Source organism: Epargyreus clarus, unplaced genomic scaffold (genome assembly GCF_041222505.1).
Source record: "Epargyreus clarus isolate Ecla_fem2 unplaced genomic scaffold, WU_Ecla_fem_2.2 ptg000014l, whole genome shotgun sequence".
In the NCBI taxonomy this organism is placed as follows: Eukaryota; Metazoa; Arthropoda; class Insecta; order Lepidoptera; family Hesperiidae; genus Epargyreus; species Epargyreus clarus.
Genome location: NW_027332222.1, coordinates 11,982,066 through 11,994,360, shown reverse-complemented (window position 1 = coordinate 11,994,360; position 12,295 = coordinate 11,982,066). Strand labels below are relative to the sequence as shown.

The following is a 12,295-nucleotide window of genomic DNA, read 5'->3' as shown; positions in this document are numbered from 1 at the left end:
CCTAAACTGTTTTGCTTATATCGATCAAATTTAATTCAATGCTTACTTCTAAATTAGAGAGAGACATTCATTCTAATTGTAACAAAATGAATATTGAAATATTTTGGGCGATTGTTAGATACAATTGTAGTGCTTTATAACGATGGTAATTAACATGATTACATTAATTGTAATTAAGATTTCAGGACAGAAATCCGTTTCAATTTCTGCTTTTAAATGTGGACGATATCTACAAATTGTACTTATTTGAGTTTTCTTTTTAGTATAAGAACACTCGGTATCAAAATACCATCTTAAATAGATGATTATACATCATCGTTCAAGTATTAGATTCTTAGAACTGTTTAATGGTAAGGCCTAACTAATTGTACTTACTCGTAACAATCTCTGTGACGTTCATAGGCATTTTTAAAACAGCTGCTCTGAATTGAACAGCGAGATTGGACTATAAATCAAAGATAAAATAAATATACGTGACTTCTCTTCTGAGCATAAATATTAATACAAAAATGAACGTATATATTGAGTGATCCAAAATTTCGGATGGCCAAGGATGGATGCATTGTTAAACCAATACTGTACTGTACAGGTATCCTCCTAGAATTATTTCCTTACGTATGTAATTTCTTTTTTCGATAAATTCAAATAATAATATAATCAGAATTAATTCATTGCGGTCACCCATAGGGTGGGGAAAAATCAGAAATTAGACATTTTTTTTTGTCAACTGCCGCTTTTGGAAATTTCTTAAAACTTACCGCAAAACTATATTTACGAGATTTACGCCCATGAACTTAGTAGTTTCAGTTGCAGAAAGTCTGTGTCTACATTTATTCGAAAATATAAGCGCTCTCAAACATGTAGATTTTCTTTAGTTATTTTGTTCACCGTTTTCTTTAGTTATTTTGTTAGTGTTGTGGTGATTAATTTCTAATACCCAATTTCTAAAATAATGATTAAGAATCTCGGAAGGTCCAGGATAGGCCTTTCTTTATACCATTGGGCATCAATACGGATACGGGGTTTTCTCCACTGTTAGTAGTGACAGTTTCACCTAACCAATGCTCTCAAAATCCGATCATATTCACAATTTAGTCTTTGTTCTTATGCAGTTATAGCTTATTGAATTTTCCTTAAGTTGTTAGACCCAAGTGTGATGTAGGTTGCTCATTCATCTTGATAGTTCTGATTATTTTTTTTTGAGCGCCCAGACGAATAGGTGGAAAACTGGGCTAGCCCTCTGCGGAGAGGGAGGATTAAAAATGCATCCAAGCACTTACAGGCCGCGACGGCCGGTGCCTGCGTCGTGTGGGGCTCGTGAAAGGACCTCCTGAACGGAGGACCAACCCACTAAAAACTCTCCTTAAAAGCTTCATCCTAGGGGACCGTACAGCCGACATCGGATGGCGAGCTCTCGTTGTGGAACGAGAGGCGCTAAATAGTTCTGAAACAGTAACTTTATTCACGTATACCTACAGATGAGAAGTAACCATTAAAACGTGACATCTGTGACAACTTCCTATAAGTTACTTTTGACTCAGAAACTTAGTTAAGTAAGCGGCCTTCCGTAACTTTGTACCAAAAGTTATTTTGTTTTAGAAGTATTATTTGATGACAGTAGTTCTGTAGAGGCAGCTATAGTAAGAATATATTTGGCGAGGTTAAGGTTCTTAAAGTAGTGTATAGATATCTATCAGTTCTATGAATATTATTATTGTTATTTTTACAATATAGGAGTAGCAGACGAGCATGCAGTCCACCTGATGGTAAGTGACTACTGAATGAAACCCATAGACATCTGTTATCAACCGCAGATAGGATAAGATATTCCTATCTGAGGTCAGGCTCAGATCCGCTGCTACCCTTGAGGACTAAGCTGGAACGCCTCGTAAACACAACAGCGCTTAACACTGCTGTCATGAGATAGAAATAGATGTGGAGGTGGTGCCGCCGGAGTCGAACCACAATGGGATCTACCATATTTAAATTTTATTATATCGTTACGTAACGAATATTACGTTGTCTTATAATAAATACCTTTTAATATATCCCTACTTAACGGGAAGTGTAGGCTTGTATAAAGGACAGATTTAAGATAAAACACGGTTTATATAGGTACGTTTCAGTGCCCGACCAGACTTGAACTACTTCAACTAAAAGTTGTATTCTATAGAAATAGCATAGCAAAATTCGTCCACTGTTGAGCATAGACTTTCCATTGAATTTATTGCGAATCAGCATCAGAGAAGAGAGTACAATAAAGTACGTAATTTTATTAAAGATTCAATTTAAATTGACTTAAAAATCACGTCACTGATATTTTTAATGATTCCTTACATATTTTAAAGATAACTAATAATAATTAGTAACTCTATTAAAAGTTTGTCAATTCTCATATCTCACCAATAATTATTTAGAAAACAGTCAAGAAAAACAATTACAGATAACTTTAGTCTGCGAAGTTGATGAATTAAACGCAAACGAATTAAACCCATCGCATCGTCAGCAAGTTTCTGAATGCCCAAACTTAGAACATTAACCCTCATCGGAGAGATCATGCTCGCTGATTCAATTAGTTTCCGAAGTAGTAGAATGTAGGGCAGCCGTGACTTACCCATGATATCAGTGACTACTCCTACCTATTGCTATAACAGAATTCAATTACACAGGTCCAAAACTCGGTGTATAAATTGAAGTACTTCTAAGCGTCTGTATATCGCGGGGTTCTGCTCCGACTGGAGCCCTTAAAACCAAATTCTAAGGGCTACTTATTTAACATTATTTAATTACGTTTAAACATTTATAAACGTCTTTATTATAAGTACTTTATATTTGTGCTATGTATAGTATCTATCTACATACATACAGACAGGTTTACAACACTCAGGGAATCTTAATAAGAAGCAAAACGGAATACGGAAAGAATTTATTTTTGAAATATTATAAAAATTTGCAAGACGTAAATACATTACATTTTATTTCTCATTTTAATAACTTTTGGATGGGTTTCGGAAAAGGCTTTTTCATTGAGTAGCTCCTTGTATAGTCTTGATACTGTAGGATACTTTTCAAGATCGAGCCCATGCCTGCAACAAGATATAGAATTGTATGAAATAAATTATTTATTTAAGCCATGTACGAGTATTACACGCTTGACGTATACCGCAAAATCAAAACTTTTACAAACGTTTGCTTTGATCAAAAGCTTTGCTGCAAGCACACGTTTAAATTGCGGCGGCTTATTGAGGTTTGGCAAGCGTGAGCAGGATATACAATGTAAGATAATATTATGAAGTTAGTTGACTCTCGATTCCGTTCCGGACAGTAGTCCGGAACCACTAGGTTCCGGGCAGATTTAGGCCTGCCGCAAAAAATAATCACAGAAGCGTTGCCCATCAGGTCTAAAAACTTCGTATCTTTAAAGGTAAAAAGATGGCCATTGTTGCTCACGGACATTGATAATTAACCCCAGATTAAACCTGAGGTCGCCTACCGATGTGTTGTTACATCTGACGTTTAAACGCCTCGGAAAAGTATGTCTCCCTTACCACACCCTTCAAACCGGAACACAGCAGCGCCTAACACTGCTGTTATTAGGTAGAAATAGGTGTGGCGGTGGTGCCGCCGGAGTCGAACCACAAAGGGTTCTACCAAATATTATATCGCATAATAGAACACAGGAACTAATAATGCCTCCTCGAAGATTTCCCTCGGGCAAAATGTATGCCTGTTTCATTAGTAACTATGTATAATTTTCCTTCGCATTGTGCTCTGTCATTGTGGTGCGCTGCAGCGTCTATGAGCATTGATTTGTCTCAAACTCACAATGGAAATATCTCTTAACTTTTTCATTCTTTTAGGAGCCGCTCTAAACAAAATTGGATAGAATTGTTTGAAAATTACAGAATTACGTACTTATTCGTATTTTGAATACATTTCTTGCAATCGTCCGTTATTTAACGTAATTTTCCAAGATGTAGGTGATTAAAAATACACGTAATATTGATTATATTACTGCTATTACTTATAACTATCCGATGATATCGATTAGGGCCAAACAATTTATAAAAGTTTGATTAAGACTATTAACTGTATTTTTTAATAATATACGTAAAAGCTATGTGGGTACTACACCTACCTAGTTACAGCATTAAACAGCTGTGGAACGAGACACAAGTCAGCCTGTGATATCTCATCACCAACGCAGAACTTCCCAGCAGTTTTTTCCAGCAGGTCTTCAAGCGTTTGCAGTCCACGGTTCGTCCAGTACTTGGTGAAATTAGTATACTGGGTTTCTGTTTCAAAGTGGGGCTTTAGACCTAAGTTTTGGAGGGGCTGAATACCTGAGACGACAGTCTGTTGAAAAAACATATATTACAAGAAAACTTAAATTAATTGGTGTACGAAATAGATTTTTAATAGTATAGGAGTAGCAGACGAGCTTGCATTCCACCTGATGGTAAGTGGCTACTGCTGCTCATGGACATCTGCAATCATCCCCAGATTCTATTCCTATCTGGACATTCCTATCGCGGGCGGTCTCACATGCGGCACTACCTGAGGGCTAAGCTGGAACACCTCGGATAAGAATGTCTTCCTTACCACATCTTTCAAACCAGAACACAGCAGCGCTTAACACTGCTGTTATAAGGCAGAAAGGTTCAAACCTTTAAAACTGTCGTAATGGAAGAATGTTTTCTCTTTTTGGTAAATATATTTGAAGTCAATAAGTATAGGATATTAGACAAGTTCGCTCTGTTGAACTATAATCATATTAAATGTTAATTCGCGTCCGCTTAAATCTAACATACGAGTTTAACGCGTCTGTGAACGGGTTTAAATAAGGCAAAACTATTTTTAACTTAGCAAAGGAGACATGTGCCCTATTAATTGCGAACATGTTTTTGGAGTTTACTCCTTAAGAAACGATTTGAGTTATAAGGCCCGGTACGGAAATTTTATGAGGAGTAAAATCAAGTGTAACACGAAAAGTTGAGGCGTAACGTAGAAAGAGACAAACATATATATCCACACTTTTTGGAGTTTATTGGAGTTTACTCCTTAAGAAACGATTTGAGTTATAAGGCCCGGTACGGAAATTTTATGAGGAGTAAAATCAAGTGTAACACGAAAAGTTGAGGCGTAACGGTAACCAAAATATGAATCAAGAGTGCTTTTATTAATTTAAAATACAGTAAGTTCAAATCCCATATGAAAGTAATTATTACAATAAAAATAATTAGCAATATATAAAACATTAAAACGTCATTAACTAATTTGTTTACATTTTTGCATAAATTAAGTTATAGGTTTGATCATTTATAAACACTGTGAAAAATATGAACATTGACGCCATAATATGATTAACAATCTTTTATGAACGTTTTTAAAGAAGAGTAACATATAAAATCAGTAAGCAATTGAATAAGATATAATATTAGCAAAATAAGTTTTTAACATAAAGAGGCTTTTGTAAGTTACTGATATATTAATTTAACTTATAAAAATGGATGCATTATTGATCAGCACCATCTATCAACGATAAACGGGCAAAATCAAAACAGTATTATTTAATATTTATTACAGAATTATTGCTAATGAATTATGTTCAAAATAAGTTATATAAAATTAGCAATACGTTTTAAATGAATTCTAGAATTATAAAACATTCAGAAACAATCCGAATTACATATAATAACATGTTTATTGAGTCTCATATAAATTTCATCCGTAAATTGCAACAAGGATATTTTATAGATGACAAAGAAATTATAATTATTCAGTTTTAAGTTATAAAACGTTTAACATTGTTTTAAATATAAATAATTATATTATATTAAAATTTACTTTAATATAAACAATTATATTAAGTTACCATTATAATATTTGGAACCAAAATACATAGATTGATAAACTTGCAAACTTACAATTTATAAAACTTGCCACTAGATGGCGCTATTTTATATTATTTTGTAACATACTTTATGTAATACGCATTATTGAAGTAAAATAAAAAATCCGAATAATTACAGATATATGTTTGTTTCTCTTATCATTTTAGCAGATGCGTTCATTTACCTACCCTTTTTTCTATTCGATATATATCATAATTATCATTCGTAAGGAGTAAACTCCAATCGTGCGTCGTAGCTGACACACACACACTTTTTTATTTATTACAATCATCATATCCTCTCAAAAAGGAAGTAGCGTTTTTAACCAAAATATGAATCAAGAGTGCTTTTATTAATTTAAAATACAGTAAGTTCAAATCCCATATGAAAGTAATTATTACAATAAAAATAATTAGCAATATATAAAACATTAAAACGTCTTTAACTAATTTGTTTACATTTTTGCATAAATTAAGTTATAGGTTTGATCATTTATAAACACTGTGAAAAATATGAACATTGGCGCCATAATATGATTAACAATCTTTTATGAACGTTTTTAAAGAAGAGTAACATATGAAATCAGTAAGCAATTGAATAAGATATTGTTATAAATGGGAAACTACATAGATGTCACTACTGTTTGTAAAATGCTAAGCAAAGAGAATATAACCACTACGATGCTAAGCTGGCCGAATATAAAGAAGAAATGGTTGATGACCTCGATGACGATAACAGGAATGACAGATGGGACAGATGTCAAAAAAACTGTGGCGTGGTTATTGAGAATTGTTTCTTTAGAATTGGCTTATTGTTTTATAGAAAAGCGTGTTGGATATGTCAATGTTGTAATATTACCGCACCATTAAATATTGTTCTGGTTTATGGTCATGTTTCCCCTAATTTATCTCCGATTCTAATATCAGAAGTGGGATAGGATCCACGTGATTCTATCCCACACGCCCCTTAAAGATTTCAGACCGCGTTTATCGGCAAAGTCGAGACCAACAGAGAAGCTGGTATCGTGGCCGTATGCTCAAGGATAGATTGGTCCGCTCAACGGAGAGACGACGGGTGGACTTGCGCCGGCGTGGATGATACTACCTTTGTCTGAATCGGTCACGCGATCACTGACGCTTGAGACTTAAGTAAGATGTATTTGCTGGTAAAGTGGATATGCTTTCTACTGCGGCATCATCCATGGTAACATAACGCCATTCATTGGATTGGTAACACGGTAAAATCAAATCAACATTTTCATATTTCCGCTATTGGTCCAAACATGTTTATTGTGTGTGTGGTGTGTGAAAATTGTAAGGATTCGTCGAAATAATGCATTTCACGTGTGAACGCGCCCGAAAGATGTAATAATTACAAAAATACAATTATCCAGTTAACTTTTAGATGGTCAATTACAAATACCTTAAAAATGATTTATGAATATCCGATAATTGTTATGCACCGAAATTCTGTACCTTGCCGACATAAGTAAAGGTCAGCATTGGCCGAGCTATGATGATGTTAAAGCCTTTGTTTAATCCGCTGCACCAAATAATGTTTAATAACTTCTATAGTTCGTATGCTTGGTTAGTTATGTTTGCAGGTAACAAGCTCAGTCGACATATTAAACGTTTCAAGCTAGCATGTGGATCATCATCAGATGGTAGTATTTATGCTGCATGGGCGGTTCGAGTTGAGATCCCCGGTATTATGGCAATTCAAGACAAGTGTTGAGGAAATACACCATTCATGAAACTTATGATGACGAAGGAACTCAGGCTAAGATAGTCAGACAAGTCTACTATAAGCTGCTGGTGCTGCAGGCGTTCTCCAGCGCTACAGCCACTGTCGAAGGCTGCAAGAGGTGTTTGCTTAGTGCTGCACGGCTGCTTGTTGTGTGAAACGTTCGCCACTGAATGCTGCGGATGCTACCTGGCGCTAAAGGCCCTACCGAACGCTGCGTGCGCTACCAAGCGGCATTCTGTGCGTTGTTGGTGCTGCCGACACTGATAAGCGCTGTCCTGCGCTCCTGGCGCTAACGGGCGCTTACAGGCGCTGTTCTGCGCTTCTGGCGCTGTCGCGCGCTATGGGCGCTACTGGCGTTGCCGGGCGCTGCTGCGCGCTATAAGCGTTGTGGGCGCTGTCGCGCGCTATAAGCGTTGTGGACACTATCACGTGCCGGGCGCTGCCGCGCGTTATCGGCGCTGCGGGCTCTGTTGTGCACTGCTGCCATTCACTTAGGGCGATGCCGTGCGCTGCGAGCACTGTCAATGCTAACGGGTGCTGCATGGTCTACCGTGCAATGCTGGCATTAAGGGCGCTTCAAATGGAATATAAATTGTTCTTTGGTAAGGATGTGGACGTTTTGAATTTGAGCCTGGGTGAGTTATTGAATTCCTAATTAATGAAAAACTGTAAAAGAGTTCTCTCAAGTTTAGTACGGTGGTACCGGTGTATGGACATTCTATAAGCGTTGGTGGCATGTGTTCAATGGAATCACCGATGTCTGTGGCACTACAGACGCTCGCGTTGTAGCTTTATAGGAGCTTGACGCTGTGTTGGACTAAACAAAGTGGTAATTGTGTTGAATTAATTTGGGACTTGCTTTTAGATGAAGTTTTTACTTTAATAAGAAAGTTAAGCCTTATTTCCTTTATTAAAACTTTTATTTTCCTTTTTAATTAAAAAAAATAAAAGAACTAGGTTGTGTGAATCATAACCATGGATCACATGCTAAACTTTATTTATTAAAATGTTTTATTGAATTGAACTCGTTCGTTTCTTGGTTCATTTATTGAACTTGTGAATTTAAAAATACTTCACAGCATCGTTAAAAAAAAGTTTAACATGTACTGTGTGTCACTTATATGAATAAAGTATGATCGTTCGTTCTACTATTCTTGTTCTTTGTTAAATTTGATGAAACTGTAAACATTAATTCTCATTATTTAGTGAGCCGTACTACTCCATGTAACATTTACATGGATGGCATGGCTTACTACCAAAACTTCAATGAACTACCGGTCATATTATTATTCGATGGTCTCTTTGAAAGGAAGTTTCGTACAATTTTGACAACTGCAGGTTTTGGTAAAATTTAAATTGTTCGTTTTTATACATCTAAATTGTGTACATTGGCAAACATAAGTTTTAGTCAGGTACGGTCGAGCTCGTGTTGGTTCTAGATAAAGATAGGTGTTTTTCAAAACTTACCTTGTTTCTGACTTAACGACGAGAGATTGGTGAGTTATAAAGCGTTAATTGTTAAATGCAATATGTAGTGACGTCCGAAATTTGTGAATTGGCTCTTTCAGCAAGTCTGTGATATGCAACGCGTCAAACCTAAACTATAGTTTTGACAGGGGTGTTGTCAGTACTTGTCATGGTCAAAAGTAGTGAGTATACTGTACTTCATTTTCAACATCACGACGGAAATGACCATTCACTTGTATTTCTTTACTCTGCATTCAACTATGTTACACCGATGACATACAGTGCTATGTGTAGCCCAACCATCAAATTTTGGCATATGAGTTTCTACCTGTTAAGAGCCTGACGAACCAAGAAGCTTGTGTAAGCTGACTTGCACTATTTCCCTATTACACACTACTTTCGTGTAATGTACATAAACCATGTTGTAGTAATTTATTCTCAATGTACAGGTATATGACACATTGGCATGTGGTGCCTACGCCGAATTGTACGTGCGCTGATGGATGTGCACTATCCGCTGCCGGTCTGCGCGGGCGCTGCGCTGCCGAGTGCAGTGGTCCCTGTCAAACGCTGTTGAGCGTTGCCATGTGCTGCGGGTGCAGCTTGCCCAATGCTTGTGAGCTGCACTAGAAGCTGCAGCATTGTGGGCGCTGTCGAGGGCCAATAGCCGGTGTGAAAACTGACGGGCGCTGCAGATTTTTTATTTTTCCTCCATGTGTATAATAAGCTAACGAAGTGCCTATGTTATACACATATGGGTAACCCATGATATGCTAACGACGTGCCTATGTCATGTGGTCATTTACTTTTATTTTGTCTCTTATACACATGTGGGTAACCCATGATATGCTAACGACGTGCCTATGTCATGTGGTCATTTACTTTTATTTTGTCTCTTATACGCATGTGGGTAACCCATGATATGCTAACGACGTGCCTATGTCATGTGGTCATTTACTTTTATTTTGTCTCTTATACACATGTGGGTAACCCATGATATGCTAACGACGTGCCTATGTCATGTGGTCATTTACTTTTATTTTGTCTCTTATACACATGTGGGTAACCCATGATATGCTAACGACGTGCCTATGTCATGTGGTCATTTACTTTTATTTTGTCTCTTATACGCATGTGGGTAACCCATGATATGCTAACGACGTGCCTATGTCATGTGGTCATTTACTTTTATTTTGTCTCTTATACACATGTGGGTAACCCATGATATGCTAACGACGTGCCTATGTCATGTGGTCATTTACTTTTATTTTGTCTCTTATACACATGTGGGTAACCCATGATATGCTAACGACGTGCCTATGTCATGTGGTCATTTACTTTTATTTTGTCTCTTATACACATGTGGGTAACCCATGATATGCTAACGACGTGCCTATGTCATGTGGTCATTTACTTTTATTTTGTCTCTTATACGCATGTGGGTAACCCATGATATGCTAACGACGTGCCTATGTCATGTGGTCATTTACTTTTATTTTGTCTCTTATACACATGTGGGTAACCCATGATATGCTAACGACGTGCCTATGTCATGTGGTCATTTACTTTTATTTTGTCTCTTATACACATGTGGGTAACCCATGATATGCTAACGACGTGCCTATGTCATGTGGTCATTTGTTTTTTATTTGCAGTACTATGTACCTAAACTATGCTAACGTCGTGCCTATGGTTTATGTCTAGTTGCGCGATTGTGAGTAACTATGCTACACAGTCATTACAGTGTGAAAACTGAGTATTCTATTTTTCGTTTTCTATTTTCAGACTTAAAAAGTAGAGATTTATGTCTATAAAACTCTACAATCAGCTGTGCGCAGACAGATGTTGAGGTTCTGCCTGGTGAATGAAGATGATGACAACACCACCGTGTCCGGGCGTGGCAACACCTCCGTCTACTACTTCAGCCAGGACTGTCGATGCACCTGTGCCTCTGCTGCATGCGTATGAGGCAGTTCCTGCATTTACGAGACGTCGATGGTCCATGAGAAGGATGTGTCGAGAACGCCACAATGTCAGGATGGCCGTGTTATAAATGGGAAACTACATAGATGTCACTACTGTTTGTAAAATGCTAAGCAAAGAGAATATAACCACTACGATGCTAAGCTGGCCGAATATAAAGAAGAAATGGTTGATGACCTCGATGACGATAACAGGAATGACAGATGGGACAGATGTCAAAAAAACTGTGGCGTGGTTATTGAGAATTGTTTCTTTAGAATTGGCTTATTGTTTTATAGAAAAGCGTGTTGGATATGTCAATGTTGTAATATTACCGCACCATTAAATATTGTTCTGGTTTATGGTCATGTTTCCCCTAATTTATCTCCGATTCTAATAATATAATATTAGCAAAATAAGTTTTTAACATAAAGAGGCTTTTGTAAGTTACTGATATATTAATTTAACTTATAAAAATGGATGCATTATTGATCAGCACCATCTATCAACGATAAACGGGCAAAATCAAAACAGTATTATTTAATATTTATTACAGAATTATTGCGAATGAATTATGTTCAAAATAAGTTATATAAAATTAGCAATACGTTTTAAATGAATTCTAGAATTATAAAACATTCAGAAACAATCCAAATTACATATAATAACATGTTTATTGAGTCTCATATAAATGACATCCGTAAATTGCAACAAGGATATTTTATAGATGGCAAAGAAATTATAATTATTAAGTTTTAAGTTATAAAACGTTTAACATTGTTTTAAATATAAATAATTATATTATATTAAAATTTACTTTAATATAAACAATTATATTAAGTTACCATTATAATATTTGGAACCAAAATACATAGATTGATAAACTTGCAAACTTACAATTTATAAAACTTGCCACTAGATGGCGCTATTATACCCATGCACCCATATATACATCTATATACAACGTACATAAACAGCAACCTAACCATCAAGTTTTAATGTTTTGATTTTAAAGTTTTCTTGTACTTCTATGCATTGATACGTGTATTTTTATGTACTATTAAACAAATCATCAAGTTATTAAAGTTGAAAAAATATTTGAAAATATGCAAGAAATTGATTTAGATGATAATGAAGAAGAATCCAAAAAACACATGGATGCGGTTAATTGGTAAGCTTATCGTTTACATTTATGAATAATATACATTTTAAATACGAACAGCTAG

General features: G+C 36.0%; 1 protein-coding gene across 1 annotated transcript in view; it reads right to left on the bottom strand.

Moving 5' to 3' along the window:
* Positions 1–2,911: 2,911 nt before the first annotated feature.
* The window catches only part of LOC140747406 (uncharacterized), a 62,606-nt gene continuing 53,222 nt past the window's right edge, over positions 2,912–12,295 (bottom strand). The window contains exons 6-7 of the mRNA XM_073079840.1: positions 4,139–4,356; positions 2,912–3,086 (exon numbers count right to left, since the gene is read on the bottom strand). Of these exons, the coding sequence (XP_072935941.1) occupies positions 2,969–3,086; positions 4,139–4,356 (336 nt within the window). The 3' untranslated portion in view covers positions 2,912–2,968. The remainder of the gene's footprint in view (positions 3,087–4,138; positions 4,357–12,295) is intronic.